The sequence below is a fragment of the Medicago truncatula genome, chromosome 7, assembly GCF_003473485.1.
Source record: "Medicago truncatula cultivar Jemalong A17 chromosome 7, MtrunA17r5.0-ANR, whole genome shotgun sequence".
NCBI lineage: Eukaryota > Viridiplantae > Streptophyta > Magnoliopsida > Fabales > Fabaceae > Medicago > Medicago truncatula.
In genome coordinates, this window is record NC_053048.1 from 33,895,949 (window position 1) to 33,923,124 (window position 27,176).

At 32.2% G+C, this 27,176-nt stretch overlaps 2 protein-coding genes across 2 annotated transcripts; both read left to right on the forward strand.

Annotated features, from left to right (window-relative positions):
- Positions 1-8,574: 8,574 nt before the first annotated feature.
- LOC11435832 (non-specific lipid-transfer protein) lies at positions 8,575-9,733 on the forward strand. The gene is made up of 2 exons (XM_003623545.2): positions 8,575-9,003; positions 9,584-9,733. The coding sequence occupies exons 1-2, from the start codon at positions 8,654-8,656 to the stop codon at positions 9,591-9,593; spliced, it is 360 nt and encodes a 119-aa protein (XP_003623593.2). The 5' UTR covers positions 8,575-8,653; the 3' UTR covers positions 9,594-9,733.
- Positions 9,734-16,277: 6,544 nt separating this feature from the next.
- On the forward strand, positions 16,278-17,217 carry LOC11428691 (non-specific lipid-transfer protein 1). The gene is made up of 2 exons (XM_003623548.3): positions 16,278-16,627; positions 17,109-17,217. The coding sequence occupies exons 1-2, from the start codon at positions 16,278-16,280 to the stop codon at positions 17,215-17,217; spliced, it is 459 nt and encodes a 152-aa protein (XP_003623596.3).
- Positions 17,218-27,176: the final 9,959 nt, after the last annotated feature.

Here is a 27,176-nt window from a genome sequence, read left to right on the forward strand (position 1 = left end):
TATTGATTTAAATTTACATTGGTCCCATCGAATCATGTGAGACCCATCTAAATTTGGTGGTACTCATGTACGACCCATATATATATATATATATATTCTCTCATTCGTTTTCAATCTTGTCGTGGTTGTCGACGTTATCAAATGATTAGCACTACCGAAATCGCTCAGCTTATGCTTCTTGACTTTCATGTTAAAACTCATTACACTATATTAAATTTATTGATTTTTACATTTTGTATAAAATATATTATCTCTGTCTCTAAATATAACACCATTTTGAAAAAATTAAAGCAGGAATTAAAAAAGTTTATTATTGAATTAATTTTGCTCACAATTGCTATTGTTTTACATGTTTACCTTTTATGAGAGATAATTAATTAATGTTTTCATGGAGTAGATATTACTCCCTCCGTCTTTATGTATAAGCTCCCTTTGTATTTTTCACATTTCTTAAGACAACATGTTAGTGCAATTAATTTGTCTATTTTGTGTGTAATATTACCAAATTGTGATTTGTTCATATGTCTATTAAATTTGACTTTTCATATTTCAAGACAAATTAATAGTATTAATTATGAGTATGTTTATGAAAAAATAATAAATACATCTAGTCATTTAAAGATGAGTTTATATTTAGGGACAAGTTTTTAGACAAATTGGTGCTTGTATATAAGGACGGAGGGAGTAGTTATTATATATTACACAAAAATATTAGATAAATACATTTATAGTAATAAAGTAATTAATGCACATTGTTTTATAAAAAGGGACAACGAAAAAACTCAAAAGGTCTTCTAATTGAAGATAGAGGTAGTAATAAACCTAATTGAAAGAGATTGGAGAGTCCAAGTGTGGTGAATCTGACACACTCGTTTAATATTCCTTCAGCAGTCAATTGAATTTGAAAACATATATTCAATGACAATAGTAACATATCAAATTCATGATATATTGTTATACAAAACTAATTTAATGGGTTTGATGAATTATAAATACCTTTTTAATGAAATAGCCAACCATTCAAGTTAATTGTTCTTGTGTGGTCAACTCTCAATGTGCAGAAATTGATATTTGTGAAAAAGACCCATGTTTCCTTCTATTCTTTGGTTGGAATAGATGCATGGTTTAGGATGAAAATATTGTCAAAAGTTACTACATCCTTCTCATAATTAGTGTCTTATTTCAATTTTTCTCGGTTGTTAAAGAAATGATTAATAATGTTGATTTTAATGGTAAAATGTGTATCAATTACTTAAACACCCTTATAGATGGTTATTCTGAAAAATATACAATTTAATTTATTTAAGAATTAGGATTCGTTGACATTAGATTATGTCAAAAAACTTACACAAAATATGTGTAGTTGGATCCATTCAATCACATGTAACTATGATTATTCTCTCTCTGTGAGTGTGTTTATATATATATATATATATATATATATATATATATATATATATATATATATATATATATATATATATATATTTAGAGACGAAGTTTAATATATTTTTATTCATAATGTAAAAATCAACAGATTTAATATAGTGTAATGATTCGATTGCAATCTCGTCATGGCTGTTGATGTTATCAAATGATTAGCAACACCGAAATCACTCAGCTTATGATTCTTGACTATGATGTTTAAACTCATTACACTATATTAAATCTGTTGATTTTTACATTTTGAATAAAAATATATTAAACTTCGTCTCTAAATATAAGACCATTTTAAGAAAATTAAAACATAGGAATTAAAAAAAGTTGATTGTTGAATTAATTTTGCTCACAATTGCTATTGTTTTACATATGAACTCCCTTTATGAGAGATAATTAGTTAATGTTTTTATGGAGTAGTTATTACTCCTTCTGTCGTTATATATAATCTTCTTTTGTATTTTTCACATTTCTTAAGAAAAGTTGTTAGTGCAACTAATATGTCTATTTTGTGTGTTAATATTACTAAATTGTCCTTTGTTTGTATGTCTATTAAAATTGACATTTCATATTTCAAGACAAGTTAATAGTATTTATTAGGAGTATTCTTAAGAAAAAAAATAATAAATGCATCTAGTAATTTGACAATTGATTTTTATTTAGGGACACATTTTTAGTCAAATGAGTCCTTGTATATAGGGACGGAGGGAGTAGTTATTACATATTGCATAAAAATATTTAATATAAATACATGTATAGTGATGAAGTAATTAATGCACATTGATATTTGAATATGGTTTTTTTTTAAAACGGGACAAAGAAAAAACTCAAAGGGTGTGTTTGTTTCAAGTTATAATTGTTGATTCCCGGGAATAAAATGATAGAAATGTATATGCCTATGTTTGTTACAAGTTTACTAAAATTTATTCCTTGGTATAAAATGTTCCTGGGAATAGAAAAAATTTCCCAAGGAAAAGGGTGGGAATAAAGTTCCTATGGAGATGAGAATAAATTCATAAATAGTTTACCTATTATAATCCCTGTTTTTATGGTTCCTAGGAATATTATAAAGCTAACCAAACATATTTTTCATAAATTCCTTGGAATAAAATTCCCATCTTTATATTCCAAGGAATGTTATTCCTAGGAATAAATTTGGTAAACTTGAAACAAACACACCCAAAAGGTCTTCTAATTGAAGATAGAGGTAGTAATAAACCGAATTGAAAGAGGGGAGAGTGCATGTGTGGTGAATCTGACACACTATTTTAATATTCCTTCACCGATTAATTGAATTTGAAAACATAAATTCAATGACAATAATAACATATCAAATTCACGATATATAGATATACAAAACCAATTTCATGATTTTGATGAACTTGAAAACCCTTTTTAATGAAATTGAAAACCATTCAAGTTAATTGATCTTGTGTGGTCAATTCTCGGAGTGCAGAAATTAAGATTGGTGAAGAAGACCCATGCTTCGTTCTATGCTTTGGTTGGAACAGATCAAGGGCAGACTTGAACAGGTCATGGTGTGGCAAGTGCCACACCACCCCAAGCTGATTTTATTTTTGTCCACAAGGCCAACCCAGTTCGAAACAGTAGAGTGTTTAAAATCGAAGCAATCAAATAGAAAAACCATAATCTGAATCAATCAAAACCGCAAAAAATTGCAGTTGGTTTGGATGTGTTAAGATCACTCTTTTTACTCAACCACATGGTTCAGTTCGGTTTGCGATTTTTATTTTACGAACCAAATTAAACCAAATCAAACTGCAACATTAGAAGAAATGCTAATTAAATATATGTCATCTACGTTAATACTCATAGAAATTCAATGGAAACTTTTATAAATGACATATATTATCTTTTGTTAAGTTTCTTCTTTGCTTTTTTTCTCAAAAATGTATTTATGTGCAATTTGAACTTTTAAAGAATGAAGATATCTTAGTCTTTTACATTTCTTACATAATATAATTACTTTTGTCCACATTTTTAACTTGGTCTATATTGTTTAGTGAAAATGAAATTTTAATGTTGGATGGAATAAAAAACATTGTCGAAACCATGTATAGAAGTATGTTGTGTTTTAACTTTTTAACTCAATTTTAATGTTGGAAACAAAAAATTGTATTGTTTGGTAAAAAAACCGTACCAACGGATCCAACCAAAATTGCATTAGTTTGGTCCGAGTTTTATTTTAAAAGTCAACCGAACCAAACAAAATCAAACCGTATGTTTTTTTATCTTGCGGTTCGGGTGACATTTAGTTTCAAAACTGAACCAAACTGCACCACGAACACCCCAAAATGCAAGTATATTGTAAACACTTTCCCCTCACTTCTCACTTAAGCAAACTCTTCTCATTGTTCTTTCTCTCAGCAAGCACACAACACAAACAGAAGCAAGCACTTTTCATTCTTATTAAATTTAGTTTTATTTAATTATTTGACAAAAAAATTGTGCGTCACCAGTATTGTGAGTCCATATCCACCCTTGAACACATGTCTGGTTTAGGACCAATATATTGTTAAAAGTTACTTCTTCCGTCTCATAATAAGTGTCATATTTGAATTTTTCATGGTTATTAAAGAAATGATTAATAATGTTGATTTTTATAGTAAAATGTGTGTCAATTACTAAAACACCTTTATAGATGGTTATTCTCGAAGAAAAAAACTAATTTAATTTATTTTGGTGATTCTAAGAAACCAAATTTGATTTTTTATTTCACTTTCAAAGACTAAACAGGTTTCTTTATTTCATGGTTATCAATTAAATGGAATCTGCAAGTGGTTAATGAGTTTAGTGTTAGAAACAAATTAGTCGGAAATATCAAATCCAAATCTTAACTGAATTAATAATACCTTACTTAATTGATACATGATGTAGAGTGTTGAAAATTTCGCCCCAAATGTAATTTTCATTGTTTTGATGGTGGTTTGTGTAACACCCCGTTTTCCCAACATAAAAATTTCGCATAAATAATCCGAGTTTTTCAACATAAACGGAATGTCACATTCTTTTCTTAAAATCATAAACTGAATAAATAAATATTTATCCTTTAAAATTCAAATACAAGATCTTTAATACTTCGCAGCGGAATTTATTTCAATAACTAAAACAGTCTTTGGCACGAAGGCCTCTTCATAAATGTCTCATAAAAGTCCAATCTAAAAACATAGTCATAAATCTTCAAAAACAATACGTAAGGAATAGAAAAGCAATAACAAAGTTTCCATCCCGTTACGTATCAGAGCACCTAAGACACACGAGAAGGAAAGCTCACACGACATCAACTTATTCTTGGTTACCTGTTAGTTACCCATGGTGGGCAAACAGAAGGGGTGAGATTTCACAAACAATAATATTAAGCATATAATTCATCAATTACATTTAACAACATAAGCATCATCAATCATATTTAACAACTCATAGACAACATCATGTAATCATCATAATATTCATCATAGATAATAATATATCATAATTCACTTCTTTAATAGTTCATATAAATAATCACAGCTTTAAACAATTTCATGATTTAACAACTTGACAACTTGATAACTTGACAACTTAACCTCTCTTGACTATGCAACTTAATCTTCTAATCATGCATGTGGTACCAATCTTTGAGCGTAAATAGGCTCCAGGGCATCAAGCCCTCAACTTTATTTGAGCGTAAAAAGGCTCCCAGGGCATCAAGCCCTCAACTTAATTGAGCAAAGGCTCCAGGGCATCAAGCCCCCAACAATGAAATGCTAATGCATGGACTCGACCTCGTAATATCTTAAATCGACAACCTCTTATATAATCCAATAATTTGGAACTTCATCATCTTAATCAACTTAGACCAACTCATGCAGCTTAGTTAAATAACAACAGCAACACAACAGTATACAAAAACAGCATGACATAATAATATCAAATGCAAGTCAACAACGTCTCAATTATTCACATATAATTCAAGTAATGCATATACAATTATATCACAATATAACAACATCAAATAATAATCAACATCTTAAAACATCATATATACATATAACACTTCATCAATCATGGACAATATCGTATTCACAAACATATACATACATATACTAATTCATCAATCATAATCAATTATTCACTGTGACCTACGTTCAGTAATTTGACCATAACTCAAATTCTATAAATCCTTTTGAAGTCAAACCAACGGCATTAGAAAGCTAACATTTATACCTACAACTTTCGTGTTTACACCTAAGACCAATTCTGTACCAATCAATACCAGTTTTCATTTCAAATTCGGACAAAGTTGTGCTGAAATTCATAAAAATTCACTGTGACCTACGTGTAGTAATTTGACCATAACTCATAAACCAAAAATCATTTTCAAGTCAAACCGACGCCACTGTAAAGCTAACACAATTATCTACAACTTTCATGTTTACACCAAAGGCTAATTCAAAACAGAAACGTATGAAAAAGACGCAAGAACATGAAACAGGACATGCTGTCAGAGAGCAACTCGGGAAAAAACACACTTTTCACCCCAAAATCCCAATTTTAACTTCCCTATGCCCAAATTTGATCCCAAAGTTTGTCTAAACATTTATATACATCAAAAAAGACTCAAAACCATATAAAACTTGACCCAAAACATTATTTTAGAAAATCATCAAATAATCACTTTTAACCCTAATTCCCAAATTCTCAAAAACTAAACCTACAACATGTTAAATCCAATTTTCAGAATCAATGACTTAAGATTATTGAATGTTAGTCCCACCCTTACCTTATAGATGAAAATCGCAGCACTCCTAGGTCTTCTCCCTCCTCTCGGCTTTTCCTCCCTTTTCTCCAAAATTAATCGTACGTTATGTTTTTTCTAAACTAGGTTTCTCCTATTTATAACCCTTTTTTCTATTTTATCTTATTTCTCTTTCTCCCCCAAAACTCTCTAAAATCTCATAACAAACTCTCAACTCAATCTTATTTCTATTTTCAAATCTTAATTTATTAAATAACAACATAAGCCACTTAATAAATCACATAATCAAATAAATATATTTTAAACTCTTCTTAATAAATTTTAGACTCAATTAAATAATTAAATAAATCTAATAATTCAAAGAGGGCGTTACAGTTTGGATTTGAACTTCAGATCTTGTATATATAAGATTCGAATTTCAAATTCCGACCACCATCAAAATAATGGAAATTACATTCGGGGCGAACATTAAAATTTACAACACTCTGCATTATGTATCAATTAAGTAAGGTCTCCGGATCTTATATATATTATTCATTGTCCATACTAACTGAGTGTCGGGGTGGCAAAGTCGTTTTCTATCTTTCGGGGGTCGCTTGGTTCTTCTTAAGTCTGTCTTGACTTCGCTTCATGTCTATGCACTTTCCTTCTTCAAGGCTCCGTCAGGTATAATTTCTCTCATTGAATCTTTGTTTAATAAATTTTTTTGGGGAGGTAGTGAGGATAACAGGAAAATTTCCTGGATCGCTTAGAGCTCTGTTTGTTTAAAAAAGGAGTTTGGAGGGCTGGGGGTGAGGCAGTTGCGGAAATTTAATTTAGCTTTGTTAGGTAAATGGTGTTGGCGGTTGTTGATAGATAGAGGTGGATTTTGGTATAGGGTGTTGGTGGCGAGATATGGTGAGGAGGCAGGGAGGTTGGCGGTTGGGGGCCGGAGTGTATCATCTTGGTGGAAGGAGGTAGCGAAGATTAGGGATGGAGTAGGAGAGGATGATGGGGGATGGTTTTCAGGGAGGGTGTCGAAGTTAGTAGGGGATGGTTCGAACACTTTGTTTTGGTTTGACAGGTGGCTAGGAGATACTCCGTTTAATAGACGTTTTGCTCGCTTATTTGATTTAACGACGAATAAAATGTGTACGGTGGCTGATATGTCTCGTTTAGGTTGGGAGGAGGGGGGAGGCGTGGGTGTGGCGTAGACGATTGTGGGTTTGGGAAGAGGAGATGGTAGAGGAGTGTAGGTCTTTACTTGATAATGTTTCTCTGCGTTTGAATGTTTTAGACAGGTGGCAGTGGGATCCAGATACTATTGATGGTTATACAGTGAAAGGGGTTTATTAGATTCTGACAACCTCGGATTCCAACATGATTGTAAAGACAGACGAATTGGTATGGCATAAGCAAGTACCTTCAAAGGTTTCTATTGTAGCTTGGAGGTTGTTAAAGGACAGGTTACCGACCAGAACAAACTTGCAGAGGCGTGGTTGTCTTCAAGCTACGGTTAATACTTGTGTGTCGGGTTGTGGAAATGCAGAATCGGTATCACATTTGTTTTTGCAGTGCGAGGTCTTCAGTTCTCTCTGGCAGCATGTTCGGTCTTGGTTAGGTATATATGGAGCAGATCCTCAAAACTTAGGCGATCATTTCTATCAATTTATTCATTATTCTGGTTATTCAAAGGCTCGAAAGTCGTTTCTTCAATTGATTTGGTTGCTTTGCGTTTGGCTTTTGTGGACGGAACGAAATAATAGGTTATTTAATCATATAGAGACATCTATTGAGAACCTATTAGAAAAGGTAAAATATCATTCCTTATGGTGGCTAAAGGCCCATAATACTATGTTTGTGTATGGTTCTCATATTTGGTGGTCGGATCCTATACAGTGTTTGGGACTCGACTGATTTTAGGTATTTTTGTATGACTGTTCTTATCGGAGTGGCTTCTTTGGTACACCTTATACCTAGGAGTGTTACACGGCCGAAGTTATTTATCTCATTTTGATTTCTTCAAAAAAAAAAAGTTTGCGAGGACAATAAAAAAAAAAGTCGTGATAACAAGTGCTTAAGGACATTGTTTAAATAACCCACAAAAAAAATTGTCTTGAAAATACAAATTAAACACATAAAAATCATAACTACACAATTTTTAATGTAAAAATTACTACTTTTTGAATGTTTAAACAATATCCTAAGGGCACTTGTTAGCATTTTCGAAAAAATTAATGCGGAATATGAGTTTTTATATTGTTGGATATTTATTCTTTAGATTTTGATGGTGGTAATGATCTCCTCCTCACACAATAAATGTAGAACGTTGGGGACCAAAGTTGAATTAACCGTATATTCTTTCTATAAATAAAATAGTCATGAAAGAGAGATGCATAATTCATCTCCATAAACACACACAAACACACACTCACTAACACACTTGAATAGCATTTCCTCTATCAAAATTTCCAAATCATGGCTAGTTCAATGCTTTTGAAGGTTACTTGTTTGGCTATGATATGCTTGGTTTTGGGCATTCCATTAGCCAATGCTGCCCCTTCATGTCCTGCAGTGGCACAAACTTTAACACCATGCCTTCCGCACGTATCAAACCCAGGTCCATCTCCCCCTCAACCATGTTGCAATAGGGTTAAGACTTTAAATAGCCAAGCCAAAACTACGCAAGATCGTCATCATGTTTGCGGTTGCCTCAAATCTCTTATGGCCGGCATACCTGGACTCAATCTTCCAGCCTTTGCTTCCGTCGCTAAAGACTGCGGTGTTGACATAGGCTATATTATTAGTCCTAACACGGACTGTAGCAAGTAAATCTCTCACAAAATGGAAAAATTGGCTATATATATATATGAGGAGGGATCAAATTACACCAAAGTAATATTATAATAATATTACACCGCTTAATATCGTTTTACTCGATTGATATTTTTTCAATTTTAACCGTTAGAATGTAAGTTTATATAGTATAGATCATCTATGTAAAATTTTATACAAATCTAAAATCATTTGATATATTTTTTAGAATCACAAGGATTAACGTTGTTCTGTAAACAGTTAATCTTGATGGGTCTCAACAACATATCAAATTACTTTAGATTTATGTAAAAATTTACGTGGATGATCTAAATGATATAAACTTATAATCTAACGGTCAAATTTAAAAAACATGAATCGAGTTAAACGATATTGAAAAGTGTAACATTGATGTAACATTACTTTGATGTAATTTGATCTCTGCTCTCTATATATCTTTTATATTTTGTTGAATAAATACCCTTTAGTTATTTTTTATTCTTTTTTATAAATAAAACCAATATTTAAATTCATAATAAGTAAGTAATTGATATGCAAAGGAAACTAATGTCATATTCACTTTGCTCATTGCAGGATAAACTAGCAGGGCTTGCACTTGATGAATGAATAAGTATTTAGTTTGTGGTGATAACCAAAACAGAATAAAGGAGATGATTTAATTTCTCCGACTGTAACCAAATCCATCTATCTACTATGTATTTCGATAATATTAAAATTAAAATAAAGAACATTTGAATTTACTGTTATATCTCTTGATTCTTAGTATCAGTATGAATTAGTTACGTTTTTCACTGATTATCACCAGGGAGCGTACTTATATGCATTGTTGTTAAAATCCCAACTTAAATTCTAAAATTCAGGATTTTGCGACTTTCTTCATCTTCAACGACTCAAATACATAGTAGAATCTTAAAATTGGCAAAATCCATCGATTTTGATTGCGATTTTACGATTTCTTATAAACTAAGTCATTTATGACTATATACCATTTATAACATATATATAGTTTTTTTTTTGGTACAATCAGTCGATTTTAATTGCGATTTTACAATTTCCTACATCGATTCTACAAAAGTCTCCGAGTAAAATCCTTCGATTTTGATTGCGATTTTACGAATCCCGATTTTGCTATACTCTTTCGACCTAAAAGTAAAGTCCCGATTTTGAAAATCTTGTCTATATGTCTGTGCGATGCATGATGTTTGGAACAAAACGTTGTATTACTATCCTATCGTTGGCTTACGGTGGAAAATTTTCAGAATGTGGGATTTGCACCGTAGTAAAGCTATGTTATAGCTCGGTGCTGATTTTGAAGAAAAGAAATGTGATACATGGATCTTTCACATTCAACTTGCAGCAACAATTGACAAATGAAATTTAAGTCACATTGCCTTATTTCTCCTATAGATAGAGGCATTTTAAGGAAGAAATTATCAGAAGCAAAAACACAACAATACAACTAGTGTATTACATCAACAGAGAGTTAGAGAAAAACTCGAGAGAGAATTTTTAGAGAAAATTCTTGGGTGTAATTGAGTTGTGGGTAGTAAGAGATTGCGAGTGTTTATAAACACATATATTTCCCTTTTAATTGAAGAGTTTTCAGCAGTAGGCATAATTGGTCGAACTTCGTTATCAATTTTGTGTGTGCTATTATTCCGCATTTATTTCACTTAGACTAATCTAACTACGGGGAAGCATAGTTTCCTAACTACTGGTATCATAATGTCTGATTCAGTATATCTATTAATTTTTGGCAAAAGTACTATTCACATAAATAGTACAAAAATTGGTTAGTGTTGCCAATTTGTTCAGGGAGGTGTTCTAAAGAATAGTGGTTCAATAACATGACTCTCAACAACACAAAGTGCTAAGAAGGACTTCAGAATGATCAAAAGGACTTCATAATTAGCTCAGAATCATCTCATGTGCACTACAATATTGAAGAACAAAATTTACCAAGGAAATATGAGATCAGAAGTTGATCTCAATAACAAAAGTCTTCAATTAAAAAGAACTTCATAACAGACATCAGAATTACTTCATATTGCATATCAGAATATCAGAATTATAGACCATAAGCACTTCAAAATGACTAAACCAAGAAGTTCAGAATTGGTGTCTCAACATTTTACCTTGTCTAGAAGTCAAGATAAAAGTTTTTGATGAAAGTAACGGAAATCAATTGTACTTGAGGTTGTGGATCAGGTAGATTAGAATTGAAAGTCAATGGATACAAAGGATTGAAATTCTCAAGATCAAATGTTAGATCAAAATGATACCAGAAGTAGAGATTCAGAAAACAAAAAAAATGAACAACTAGAAGTTGGAAAGCAAAGCACCAAGAATAACAACTTATTTCAAGAGTTACTTTATCATCAAGGTGAGCCATTAAAAGACAAAAACAACTAGTTTTTACTTTCTTACCAAGACAAACCTCTATAAAAGGTATCATCATTCAAATGAAAAGTATAGTCTATCTCATATCCAACCTCTCTCATTCTGCATCAGAATCAAATCGCAAAAAGATCAAATGTGGAAAAATCAAGGTTGCTTAAAAAGATCATAATCATCGTCAAAATTAAGATTCATTCTCAACATTAGATAGCAATTACAAATATACTCAAGCATCCACTATATCTTTGACACATATTTTACAATGTATTTGAAAAGTTCAAATTCACTTTAGTGTGAATAGATTATACTTATAGAGAAATAGCGAAAAATCATTTTGAGATCAAATTGATCATTGTTAAAATCTAGATCATAAAGGAATTGTGTATTCAGTTGCAAAGCTTCACTAATCTTATTTACGCTATAAAGGTGGATTGTGTGGTATCTAAAGTCTAAAGAGGTTGTCTAAAACTTGTACGGTCAGGTAGACCGAAAAGAAAAGTGTACAAAATCTGAGTGGGTATCTCAGGTAGCATATTGGAAAATCCCAGTGTTTATGGGACTAGACTAGTCTAGTTAGGGTGAACCATAATAACTTGTTTGTGTCATCTTCTTTGTCCCTTCACTCCTTTATTTGATAGTTCATAAGAAAACACAATCATCCAATTTCTTCTTCTATCAAATTAACTTTGATACATAATTTATATTATTAGATTATTTTTAATTATGATTATTTTTACTTCAACTGATATCAGAGCTTAAACTATGAGGGTTTGAGCACCTAACAAGTGTTAGAGGAAAGATTCAGAAAGAAGTAAATAGATGATCAAAGAATTTCACCAGCAAACTTTATCACATATAAGAAGGTTCTCAATCAAGACCACATTTCTTCAATGGGTTAAAATATAGCTTTTAGAAAGGAAATGTGCAACTCTACATCAAATCTCAAGATACAAGCATGTGTAGGATAGTAACTAATGGTGATTATGTTCCAATGGTTACTTAAGAGGATGAAAATCAATTTGAAAAACTAGAAGACACCTGGAAAAGAGCAGAACAAGAAAAAGTTCTCTTGAATGGAAAAGCACATCTAATCTTATCACTTGGCTTGAGTATGCAAGAAAGTGAATGAGTAGAAGAATGTGCTACTACAAATAAGGTGTGGGCCCGCAACACCTTCAAATGAGAGACCAAAACCATATCCATCAAACTCATCAGGGCCGTCCCTATAAAACTGGAAGCTCAGCTCTCATAGTAAAAATAGGTCTCTAATAAAAAAAAAAACGCACAATTTTTTTATAAGATTAATCTTCTATTTAAAGAAAATAACACTCGTATAATGATTATTAGTCACCGAAATCAAAATTAGCAATTATTTTTACTGAAGACATGTTTTTTAACTTAGAAATAGAAACATGCAACATGATTTTTTACTTAGAAATTGAAACATAAAACATGTTTATTTTTCTTTTTTGAGCGGGGGTGGGGGATATTGAGCAATGATTTTTTTTCTTGAGGCCCATCATTTTTGAAGGCCCAACTCGATTGAGCTCTTTGCACTCCTCAAAGAACGACCCTGAAACTCATACATCTACCGTTTAGTTGCACACAAGTAAATTTCCTCCCCAAATTAAAATGAAGATCAATTAATTTAGTATTTATTTTTCTAAATCAAGAGCAAATTGACACGATTAAAGGACGTCCAAACTGAACTGTCGCGCCACTCTAATCCAATGTCAACTGCTTATATATATTATTTAAAAAAAGGAAAAATTCATAAACTGGGGGAACATAAAACCTGACTCAATAGGTCCAAGTGAATCAACCTTACGTATAATACCACAATAGGAACAACATAATGGATCATACCCTAATTGCTAGCCAACTGGGTCTATATTTGGATGGATGAACCGACTACTAACACAAGAACGAATCACATACCATCCAACTCCCTGCAACAACATGAATTATAGGCAATAACAAATATTCGAGCCCCAAACAGTTAGTGGACTAAACCCTAATTGTTAACTAACTGGGTCTATATTTGGACGGATGAACTGTCTGTCAACACAAGAATGGATCACATTCCATCCAACTCCCTGCAACAACATGAACTACACGCAATAATGAACCTTTGGAGCCCCAAATAATCCATGTTGAATAGTAAGGACTGATGTATATTAGAGGTTAACCTGAAACCTTAAATCTACAGATCTCAACAGGTTTGGACAATGATCAAATAATCTAGTATATTCTTTTGCCACACTTCTCTAAAAAAACTCAAACTTCCCCATTCTCTCCTCGTTTTCCATCACCAAATGAAAATCTCCTACACAACACCAAAGATCCTTCACCATCCCTTTCTTCTTCACCAAAATATAAACCCACATTGACTTTTTCCGCCAAATCACATGGGCCGGGCATGGAAATTTTAAAATAACCATTTTTATCTTGTGCACCTCCAATTCAAGACATACACCCTAGATAAGCCATTCCCATGGAAAGATCCTATGATATTACAATCCCATAAGATTAATAACCTCTTGTAATTGTTTTTGTTCATATCCAATCCTTGCAAATACAAAAATAATATCTTTAACCTCCGATTTCAAACACAGTCTAATAAAATCACTCCATATGATCCAACAAGATGCCATTAAAGAATAAAAACAACTAATTTTAAATTTAACAAATGATCATTTTCATCTCTAAATGTATAATGAGTATGTACAACAGTCCTTCAATGTAGCAAAGTTACAAAATAGTCATTGATCGTACACTATGTTAGACAAAATAGTCACTAGTTGTGCACTCTATTAATCAAAATAACCTTTGACGTTTAAATGTTTCCTTTAACGTCATGGCCTTGGAGCTCTTGGAGGGTCGAAGTGTGATGGGTTAACATGTGAAGGGTTAAAACAGAGCGTATACATGAGTGCATATTCAAAAATGAAAATAATTATTATGACTATTGCTACTTTAAGAAATTATTGTGACTAATCATTATATATTCAGAGATGAAAATGACTATTTATTCATTTTAAATTTGAAGAGACTAAATATAAAAAAAATAAAAAATAATATATGTTGATTTTAAGTTCAATATAAAATATAAATGTTATTTTCCAAGTTTATAACTTACCTTTTGTTTTTTAATTGAAAAAGAAAAAACCTATCTTTCTTCTTTTGTCGAAAAACGTTCATTTTCCTCGAAGCTTTTAACTGAGCGGAAAGTGGCAACTGCTCCCTGGTCCCCAATTTTGGGGAAAGCAGAAACCTTACAGATATTTTCCAAACCACATGGATCACTTATACAGAAATAGAGTATTAAATGAAGTCAATTGACATTTACCAATATTTCAACTATGCCTACCACATATAACTATATCTCACATCATTTCTAGGGTGTAACGGTTCGGTTTGGACTGATTTTCAGTCAAAAAAGTGTCCGAACTGATGAATTCTTCGTTGGTTTGGTTTGGTTCGGATTTCACTCTTGTTTAAAAAAGGAACCAAACCAAAAAAATCGGTTTGGATCGGTTCGTTTGATCGGTTTATTTGAAAATAGAATTATAAAATTCATTTTTCACAAATTTGTACTTCATGCATACAACATACATCATACTAAAATATTTCATCGAACATTGTATTTCATATTTTAGTTTTTCATGTTCTCTATTTTTCAAAAACCTTTTTATAACCAATAGATGAACGATCTCAATGGTGGCGAGGAACGACGGTTAGGTGCGGTTGACGACTAAGGTTTATTTTTTAGAAAAATAAAATAGAGTCTGAGTGATTAGATGAGATGATGATGAGAGAAATCAATGGATTCAAGAGTACTTTATGTTGGGACTTAATTTTAGGCCTAATCATAAGTGTGTTAGGAGGGATAATATTAGTAAAATGGAGAGTGAGATTACCATCGGTTCGGTTCCTTAGATCTTAAAATTAAAAACCAAGAACCGAACCAAACAAGGTCGGTTTAGATTGGTTCGGTTCGGCTTTGATCCAAACCAGACAAGATGGGATACCTTTTAAGTTTGTTTCGGTTTGGACTTTTGATTTCATCGGTTTTGTCCGAACAACTTACACCCCTAATCATTTCAAAGAAAAATACCAACTATATTTCACATAACTACACTTCATCAATTTAGTGTGATACACATGGTAGATGTTTTAATCTCTTAACTATTTAAAAATGGTTCGATCCCTAACTAGTGCATTAAATGAAGCCAATTGATATTTACCAATTTTTTTATGTCAAGTAGTCTAGTGGCTAGATTCAAACACATTATGTGTGGAGAAGTGGGGAATCTGGGATTCGAAACACAACCCCTATACAAATTATCTCTGGTAGGTACCAACTGAGCTACACTTACAGGACTGATATTTACCAATTTGTCACCTATTCCTCATTTAACTATATTTCACATAACTATACTTTTATCAATTTAGCACCATAGAGGTAGTAGATGTTTTAATCTCGTAATTATCTAATAATGGTTCGATCGTTAATCGGTGCGCTTGACAAAAAATACGTGTCAAGAGAGGTTTTTCTTTGTTTGGGTTACCGTCATGTTGGCAAAAAATTTCTACAAAAGTGACAATTAGAAAGAAATGGAGGGAGTATATTAGAAAGTACATGGAAAATTGTGGATTCTAGAGATTTTTTTTTGGGAAATATGTTCTTGATATTTTGTTAGGTTGCAAACTCTCCTCACACAATAAATGTTACAACATTGGAAGCAAAGTTGATTCGGTACAACATTCTCTATAAATAGTCCTTAGCTACACCATAACACAATCATCACCTCCACACTCATTCACACACTTGAAGTACATTCCCTCTTCAAAAATTTCCAAAACAATCATGGCTACCTCAATGTTTGTCAAGGTTACATGCTTGACTGTGATATGCTTGGTTCTGGGCATATCCATGACCAATGCTGCGCTTTCATGTCCTCAGGTGCAACTCACTGTAGTACCATGCCTTGGGTACCTTAGGAACCCTGGTCCATCTGTCCCTGCACCATGTTGCAATGGGCTTAGGGGTTTAAATAACCAAGCTAAAACTACTCCTGAGCGTCAAAGTGTTTGTAGGTGTCTGAAGACCACTGCACAAAGCTTGTCTGGTCTAAATGTTCCTGCTCTTGCTACTCTTCCTAAAAAGTGTGGTGTCAATTTGCCCTATAAAATTAGCACCGCCATTGACTGCAACACGTATGTACATCTCTCTCTAAATCAACCTTCTTTTTTGATTTCATATACCCTTTATATTTTGTTGAGGAAATTCCCACACTATTTTCAAAATTCACTTTGATTTATGGGCAAAGAATGGTGGAATATGGAGAATCTAAAATTCACTTTGTAAAAATATTTGGGCGAAGAATCCAAAATTCACTTTGTAAAAAGTTAAAATATGAAGAATTCAAAATTACCATGATGGAATATTCGTTTTTTTACTTGAGATATTTTCATACCTCACATAAATTGCATAAGCTGTTTGAATTGTGAGTTTTTTTATCATGTGTAAATTTACACACCGTTGGCACGATAACTGGTACACCAGAGGTGCGTCCTTCCTGGTCCTCTCGTACTAGAGAAAGGTCCTCTCAATGCTCTAACGCCCACACCGGATATGGACCGAACTGTCTCACGACGTTCTGAACCCAGCTCACGTACCGCTTTAATGGGCGAACAGCCCAACCCTTGGAACATACTACAGCTCCAGGTGGCGAAGAGCCGACATCGAGGTGTCAAACCTTCCCGTCGATGTGAGCTCTTGGGGAAGATCAGCCTGTTATCCCTAGAGTAACTTTTATCCGTTGAGCGACTTCCCTAGAGTAACTTCCTATAGTAAGTTTGTAATGAAACTTGTACATTTTATATTAAATACTCCATCCCTTAATTTTTTAAGTGTCGTTTTGGAAAAGTAACATCAAATTAAAGAAGTGTGTTTAACATTTTCTTACTATTATACCCATCATTTTAATTCAACAATAAATTCCTTTTTTTTTTTGCAAACACTTTCTCTTTCCAAATTTAATGTGTTATCTTTATCACATAACAAACAATTGTTAGTTACTCTCTTTTTCTTCAACAAATTCTTGATTTTATAAAACACTTTATCTCTTTCATCACAAACAATTATCAATAATCTAAATATTATATTACACACATATTTTTTAATAACAGTAAAGGAAAATTTAACTACCCTCCAACTCCCTTACTCATAATTGGTTTCAAGTTGAGAAGCATGGACATTCCTCGAATTAGGCGTGTCCTAGTGTCGAACACGTATCGTGTCTGACAGTGACACGACACCGATACTTATAATTACACTAAATTATGTGATTTTACAAATTATTGTGTCCGTGTCCGTATCCGTGTTTCATAGGTTTCAACCAATACTAGATTTACATTATGTGACATAGATTTGAATGTTGAAGGCAACAAAAAACAAACTTTATTTATTTTTTATTTTTTTGTATATGAAGTGGTAATCCACTGAAATTAAAACTCACACACAACTGTGAGGTCCCGGGTTCGAACCCAGGTCACGACGTCCGGCCTTGCAATTTCGACATTTGTCAGTTGAGTTAGGACTTGTGGACAAAACAAACTTTGTTTAAAAATAACAAACTTTAGTTTTCCAAATTGATAGCATTAATTAGTTTTATTGAGTCCTTTTGTTTCATTTATTTTTTGTTATATGATGATTGTAAACTTTTGAGGTTCTTTATGGTACACCTTGTGCTATTAAGGATTCTCAATTGGTATTAATATAATCCATTTTTGTTTGTTAAAAAAAAATTAGTTTTATTGAAAAAGATAAAAATAGTTGAGAAAGCATATAAGTGAGAAATCATGCCTTTAAAATACCAAAAACAACAGTTAAATAGGAACGTTAAATCCACAGTTAAACGACACTTTAACTGTTGTTTGATTGCAGATTTAACTTGCAGGGGATGAACCGTATATCATATAAAACCATACAAAACCAAAATCAGTGAATGAAACCAATTGAGATCAGTGAATGAAAAGAAAACTAATGTCAAATTTACTTTACTCATTGCAGGGTAAAGTACTGATCAACTTGAAGGGATTGCACTTGATGAATAATAAGTAATACCTTGTTTGTGATAATAAAAGCAAGACAATAAAGAAGCTGGCTTACTTTCTATTGATGTAACTGGATCCCCACTAGAGATCACTATACCTTTTATTTTTTTTGAAAGAAGGGATCACTATACTATGCATTTCAATAATAATTATAATAAAATCTCCAATGTTTCTGTTCAAAATATTCATTATCCACCGTGTCATATAGATATATTATCATATCTCGTGATTATTACTCTGTATTACTATAGTTGTTACACTTTACAATAAATATATTTTTAGAAATTTGTTGCTATTAGAGAAAAATATTTTGGTCATCGTTTTTTTTTTTTTTTACAAGGTGGTCATTGTTATTCTGAAAGGAACAATTAATAGACAATAAATAAATGAATCTCATTTGATTTACCTTAATTAAAGTGTAAAATATTTCAACTAATTAAAATTAATAAATGCTATATTCAATATCTCTCCATCATCAATACCATATTCACTCTTCTTCTCTTTTTTTTTTTTATCTTTCAAAAAATAAAATATTCAATTTTTTTTTTTTACGCTACGTTCAATTTATTAGGTATTATTCAAAAAAAAAAATTGTTCTTTTTTGTACATCTTGTCTTTATTTATTATTTTTTTTATATTATCGTTTTTATTTGTAGATGATAAATAACATAATTGTTGATGTTAGTGCTACAAAAACAAACAATAAATACAATTATATCTTATTTTAATTAGTTGACTTATATCTCACTTTAATTTAGGTAAAATAATTGAGATTCATTTACTTATTGCCTATTTTTTATTTTTTATCTAGTGCCCCCAGGGCACTGGTTAGCAGCACCCATTATTTATATTGAAATTGATCTATATAATACGTACAATATTTGATTTTAGTCTCTTAAATAAGACCTAAAATGAATATTTCATAGATCAAATTCAGAATGAACAAATTTTGCAAGTACTAAAACAAAGCATCAAAGACCAAAAATAAAAAGTGTTATATATTTCGGACTAGCAATTAACTTATTTTATGGGGGAACTATATCTCTCCAAGAAACCATATCTCTTTCTGCTTAGTAAAAACCTGAAACCGCTACCGTGACCTTTCCTACTTTAATCCAAACTCAACATCCCAGATGCAAATATCAAGGGTGGTGGTGCAATGAGATCTTATCTCCACACCACCATCACACCCTTCTCTTTTCAGCGATCCGACCTCCGGCATGTTTCAATCGTCCTCGTTTGCAGTCGTTCAAAGGTTTGCGGAGGTCATAGTTGTTGTGTTGGGTCTTTGTTTTCTGGTTGGTTGTTTGTGATTCGATCACTGGATCTATTGTGTTTGCATGTTTCAGTTTCGCCTCCTCCGCGCAGGAGGGTTGGGTTTGTAGGGTGTAAGATAAACATATGAGTTTACTTGGTATGCAAGTAGGGCTGACAATGAACCGAACCAGCTTAATTAGAGTTCGTAATTCGATTCGATAATTGATTCGTCGAACTTGATTCATGTATCAAATGAGCCGAACTTGAACTGAAAATTAAGTTCGTCAACTAATTGAACCGAACTTAAGCTATATGTAGTTTGACTCGTTTGGTTCATGAGATGACTCGATTATATATATATATATATATATATATATATATATAAAACACTTAAAAAATATTTTAAAATTTATATATAATTGATGTTATACCATTAGATAATGGATTATATATATATATACTCCCTCCGGTCCTATACATAAGAAACAATTTACTTTTTTGATTCATTGAATAGTTGATGTATTTGGTCTATTTCTAGGCTAGGTACATCAATTATTGAATGAATCTAAAAAGTTAACTTTTTCTTATAAATAGGACCGGAGGTAGTACATAGTACTTTAAAAACTAAGACAAACACTTATCAATAATAGGATAAAAATGAGCTACATTAAAATTGATAGACAAAGCTATGCACAATGTTGTTGTAGCTTTTTTAAGGTTTTCAAAACTAAAATAGTCCCGCATCGAAACATGCATGAAAAATGGAGGATACGATTATCTATAATAAGAGAAACACATGACACAAGAAGGCAAAACTGGATTTGGTGGTTACATACCAGTGTTAATTACTAAGTGTAATAATAGCTTCATCGAGTCCATTAAAAATTGGTATAAATTCCAATATATTTATGTGTCAAAAATTTAAATTCTTTGACTTTTGAGATACGTGGTTCAAGTGGCTTTACTCATTTCCATGCCTAAAGTTATGCGCTTTGAACAAACGAATTGAACCTAATGAGCCGAACCAAATTGTTCGTGAACTTTAAACGAGCCGAACTTGAGCCGAAAAAAAAGTTCGTGTCAAACTCGAACTGAGGCTCGAATCGAGCTCAGACAGATTCGATTCGACTCGACTCATTTCCAGCCCTATATGCAAGTCATTCTAATAAGGTTATGTATATAGCCAAGTCATTAAGCAATAATATGAGAGAGAGAGAGAGAGAGAGAGAGAGAGAGAGAGAGAGAGAGAGAGAGAGAGAGAGAGAGAGAGAGAGAGAGAGAGAGAGAGAGAGAGAGAGAGAGAGAGAGAGAGAGAGAGAGCTTGCAGATGGAAAGCAAGCTTTGTGATCTGAAAGCAAAGAACTACCTATTTCAATCCATAGACAGATCAATTATGGTAACTATTCTTGTTCGTGACACTGCAAAAGACATATGGCATTCCATGCACAGGAAGTATCAAGGCTCAACAAAGGTAAAACGGGCTCAGTTGAAAACTTTACGAAGAGAATTTGAAGTTCTTGATATGAAAGAAGGTGAAGCAGTGAATTCAAGAACTCTTGCAATTGATAACGGTATGACTGCACATGGTGAAAAATTAGAATAAACTACGTTGTGTGTTCAATATTGTTGTTTCTCTTGAATGATGGTGCTAAAGTTGGAATAAAAAAAAAATCTTTGACAATTTAAAATATAAGTTTATTATTTTTATTTTATCTACATTTTAAAATACTAATTGTTATTTTTTGTTTATGTTGTTATAAAAATATGTTTGTCAAAGTTGAATTTTATTTATGATATCAATATTTTTAATCATTGTTTTGTTTATTTAATTATTATTTTCATAATGTACCGATTAATATATTAGAACGTACCGAACTCTACCGAAATTCTATACTCTCATACGTACCGAATTCTTCTAATGTAGCGTACTGCAAACCTGTACCCATACCAGGGCAAATCGCGAATTATGTGACTATGATTTAAAATAACCGCTTTTATCTTGTGCACTTCCAATTCAAGACCCAAACCTTAGATAAGCCATTCCCATGGAAAGATCCTATGATATTACAGTCCCATAAGAGTGATTAATAACCTCTTGTAATTGTTTTTGTTCATATTCAATCCTTGCAAATATAAAAGATATTGTTTTTCACCCCCGATTTCCTACACAGGCTAATAAAATCACTCCATATGATCTAACAAGATGACATTAAAGAACAAAAAAACTATTTTTAAATTTAGTAAATAATTATTTCCGTCTCTGAATGTGTAATGAATAGGTACAAGTCTTTCGACGTAGCAAAATTATAAAATAGTCCTTAATTATACATTATGTTAGTCAAAATAGTCTCTAATTGTGCACTCTATCGATCAAAATAACCTTTGACTTTAAAATGTTTCTTTTAAAGTCATGCCCTTGGAGCTCTTGGAGGGTTGAAGTGTGATGGGTTAATGTGTGAAAGGTTAAAACAGAGCGTCGAGATGAAAGATGTAAGCATTTCTTGATCGGAAATATTCTATTTATTCTCGGCAAATACTATTTTGACTTATTGGTGCATATTCAAAGATGAAAATAATTATTATGACTATTGCTACTTTGAGAAACTATTGTAACTAATCATTACATATTTAGAGATGAAAATGACTATTTATCCATTTTAAATTTGGAGAGATTAACTATAAAAAAAAATGTTGTTTTTCAGTGCAATATATAATAAATGTTATTTTCCAACGTTTATAACTTACTTTTTTTTAATTGAAAAAGAAAAAACTTATCTTTCTTCTTTTGTCTAAAAACGTTCGTTTTGCTCAAAGCTTTTAACTCAGCGGAAAGTGGCAACTGCTCTTTGGTCCCCCAATAACCATTTTGGGGAAAGCAGAAACCATTCAAAGATTTTCCAAACCACATGGATGGATCACATATACAGAAATAGAGCATTAAATGAAGCCAATTGACATTTACCAATTTGTCAAGAATTCCTACCGCACATAACTATATTTCGCATCATTTCAAAGAAAAATACCAACTATTCCCTCCGTTCTATAATAAGTGAGTTATTTAAAAAATAAAATATCGTCTCAAAAATATTGGTAACCTATTTCACTTTTTAATTATTTTTTTCCAAATATAACTTTAATTAATACTATTTTCATCACTCACAATTTAATATATTTCGTTTTGCATTTATGATAGTGGAGAATGCATCAATACTTAACAAAAACACTTAAAACAATTTTCTCTGTCATTCATTTATACATTTTTCTTAATATGTGTGAAATGAACAAATGACTCAGTTAATATGAGACGGATGAAGTATATTTCACATAACTACACTTTATCAATTTAGTGTGATACACGTAGTAGATGTTTTAATCTCTTAACTATTTAATAATGGTTTGATCCGTAACCGGTTTGTAAAAAGAAAATACATGTAGTTAACGATCATTAGAGTGCATTAAATGAAGCCAATTGATATTTACTCCTTCCATTTCTAATTATAAGCAAATTTTACTTTTTAGGTTCATTCAATTAATGATGTAAGTGGTTTACAATATGAACCACATATATCATTAATTGAATGAACCTAAAAAGTCAAATTTACTTATAATTAGCAACGGAGGGAGTACCAATTTATCACCTATTCCTCACATAACTATATTTCACATTACTATACTTTTATCAATTTAGCGCTATAGAGGTGGTAGATGTTTTAATCTCGTAATTATCTAATAATGGTTCGATGGTTAATCGATGCGCTTGACAAAAAATATGTGTCAAGAGAGGTTTTTCTTTGTTTGGGTTACCGTCATGTTGAGAGATATAGCAAAACCAATAATATTTAATAGGGGAATGCTAAACAGTGCCTCTAGAGGTATTAGTTAAACATCCAAAACAAGAAAGTTTTCACACAAAAATGATGTAATCATTATTTAGTAAAAAATAACACTTTATATTTCCAAGACAAAATTTTTAAAGTGGGGGATTTAGGTAGCTTGAATGAGGTAGTAAGAGATAAAAATGTTTTCTTTATATTTCTCTCTCCGTAAGAGGTATATAGACAAAACAACATCTAATGTTTTATTGAACTTTGAAAGTGACAGTTAATTAATTAAAAATAAAAAATTTATAGAAAAGCGACAATTAGAAAGAAACTGAGGGAGTATATTAGAAAGTACATGGAAAATTGTGGATCGGCACTTTCCCCCCAACATATATATCTGCAACCTTTTATTTATTGTTTTTGTACATGGCAATCTTTTAATTTTATCAACGATAGATAGATGTTCCATTTCTCATAATTAAATAGGTATTCAAGCTTTTATCGTGTTGGATATTTATTCTTGATATTTTTTGTTTTAGGAAATATGTTCTTGATATTTTTTTTATTTTTTTTGACAAGATGTTCTTGATATTTTTTTAGGTGGGAAACTCTCCTCACACAATAAATGTTAAAACATCGGAAGGAAAGTTGATTCGGTACAACATTCTCCATAAATAGTCCTTAGCTATATGCACCATAACACAATCATCACCTCCACACTTGAAGTACATTCTCTCTTCAAAAATTTCCAAAACAATCATGGCTACCTCAATGTTTGTCAAGGTTACTTTCTTGATTGTGATATGCTTGGTTCTGGGCATATCCATGACCAATGCTGCCCTTTTATGTCCTCAAGTGCAACTCACTGTAGTACCATGCCTTGGGTACCTTAGGAACCCTAGTCCATCTGTTCCTGCACCGTGTTGCAATGGGATTAGGGCTCTAAATAACCAAGCTAAAACTACTCCTGAGCGTTAAAGTGTTTGCAGGTGTCTGAAGTCCACTGCACTCAGCTTGTCTGGTCTCAATTTTGCTGCCGCCGCTGCTGTTCCTAGAAAGTGTGGTGTCAACTTGCCCTACAAAATTAGTCCCGCCATTGACTGCAACACGTATGTACATCTCTCACAAAATCAACCCTCTTTTTTTATTTCATATATATATATACACTTTGTAAAATTTTGTCAAATAAAAAAATTAGCATAGAGAGACAAAAATTTGTTTACGAACTAAGTAGGGGATAATAATACTAATTGCTAAACTTTTATGGAATTATGGTAATGTAGAATTCATTTCCCCCCAACTTACCAATTGTGTAATGAGACTATATCACTAAAAACATATGAAACCAAAATCAGTGAATGAAACCAATTGAGATCTGTGAAATGAAAAGAAAACTAATGTCAAATTTACTTTACTCATTGCAGGGTAAAGTACTGATCAACTTGAAGGGATTGCAATTGATGAATAATAAGTAATACCTTGTTTGTGATAATAAAAGCAAGACAATAAAGAAGCTGGCTTACTTTCTATGGATGTAACTGGATCCCCACTAGGGATCACTATATACTATGCATTTCAATAATAATTAGGAAAATGCTAAGGATTGTCCTTAGAGCATTGGTTAAGAGGACAAACTTATAAATATTGTAATGGAAAATGATGAAAAATGATAGATTTGACTTCTTAAAAGTTAAAAAATTGTTGAATTCAATACAAATTTACTATTTTTAATTTTAATACGTAAAATATTTGATTTTAGTCTCTTAAATAAGACCTAAAATGAATATTACATGGACCAAATTCACTATGAACAAATTTTGCAAGTACTAAAACAAAACAAAACATGAAGGACCAAAAATAAAAAGTGTTATATTTTTTGTACTAATTTTACGAAGGAATTATCTCTCTCTAAGAAACCATATCTCTGTCTGCTCACTTAAAACCTAAAACTGCTTCCGAAACCCTTTTCTTCTTTAATACAAATTCAACATCCGAGATGCAGATAACAAGGGTGGTGGTGCGACGAGATCTTCCAGCATGTTTCGGTCATCCTCATTCGCAGTCGTTTAAAGGTTTGCAGAGGTCACGTTGTTGTGTTGGGTTTGGTGTTTTCTGGTTGGTTGTTTGTGATTCATCACTAGATCCAGGGCCGTTCCTGTGAATTTGGAGGCTCGTCTCTATAAGTGAAAAGAGATCCGTAATAAAATAACAAGTATTTTTTTTAAAAGAACAATGTTCTATTTAAATTTTTTAAAAGATAAATACAAGGTGTTGTATATATGTGATGAATCTAAAGGTGAAAATCACTATCGTATACATGAGGAACCTCAAACCACCCTCCCAAAAAAACACTCACCTAACACCATAAGCAAGATGACCCAATTCTAATAGGCCTAAAACAAGACAACAAAAGAGAAAAAGGAAATCAAATCGGGGAAGAAGAAAAGGAAAGTCCGATGGAGTGATGGTGATGGAACGCGTGGTATCAGAGAGATAGAGAAAAATTAATTTTTTTTTAGTGGGGTAGTACTTATTAGTGCTATTGAGTTATAGTTTTTTTTTAGACCCATACCTCAGGGAGGCCCAACTCCATTGAGCTCTTTGCACACCCCAAAGTCCGGCCCTGACTAGATCTATTGTGTTTACATGTTTCAACTTCCCCTCCTCCGTGCAGGAGGGTTGGGTTTGTTTATGTATACGTAGGATGAGGCGTCGCCGCCTTAATACGTTGATCTATTGTTACATTCAAGGTCACACCTTTGTCCTAGAGAGATTTTAAACATTGAACATCTCAAAAGACTCAGTTGAGTCAGTATCGTTGAGAAGAGAAGGTAGATTCATACTAAGTTGGTAGATTTGTAGTATAATTAAGAAGCTTATTGAACCCAAAATGTTTGAGTGAAAAGAAACCTATAAATCCTATACATTGCGGCAAATCCGGTGTATAGCCGGTTAGGCAGAACATATTCTGATGATTTTGGATTTCTAAACTATTGTATTTGGATTTTTCAAACTCTATTATCTATGGAAGTTGTTACTAGGTTGAGTCACGACCAGGTCGCTCTCTTTAAGACGTTTTGTGGCACTGCTCAAAATTGTGTAAGGCAGACTATCAATCACGCCGCCTGCAAGATAAAACAAGTCCAGCTACAACTGCGTGCTTAACTACTGCACTGTAGAAAATCGTTCGAGATTTACACCCTCAAATATGATACTAAGACCACTCTTTAATTCTGAAACCACTTTAATATGATAATGTTACCACTTTGTTATGGTGCTGAGACCACTCAAATATGGTGTTACCACCATTCTAATTGTAATTTCTCCAAAATATCAATATGGCACTACGACCACTCAAATATGGTGATACCACCATTTCCACCTTTTAATTTCTCCTCAATTAGAAAAATATTGAAAGAATATTTATATACCTTTAAGATCATTCTTACTTCCGACGAAATATTATTATTTCAAAAAGGGACTATGGTCTTAAGAACATTCTTAATTTCGAAGGGACAGAAAAGGAGATGAGGAAAAGAAAGACTCGTCAACACAAGTCAAGAAAGGGA

Bases quoted from the DNA above. Each gene is read 5' to 3' on its own strand.
- LOC11435832 (XM_003623545.2), top strand. From the start codon at position 8,654: ATGGCTAGTTCAATGCTTTTGAAGGTTACTTGTTTGGCTATGATATGC.
- LOC11428691 (XM_003623548.3), top strand. From the start codon at position 16,278: ATGGCTACCTCAATGTTTGTCAAGGTTACATGCTTGACTGTGATATGC. The intron at 16,628-17,108 runs GTATGTACATCT...ATGGGCGAACAG, and splicing joins ACCGCCATTGACTGCAACAC to CCCAACCCTTGGAACATACT.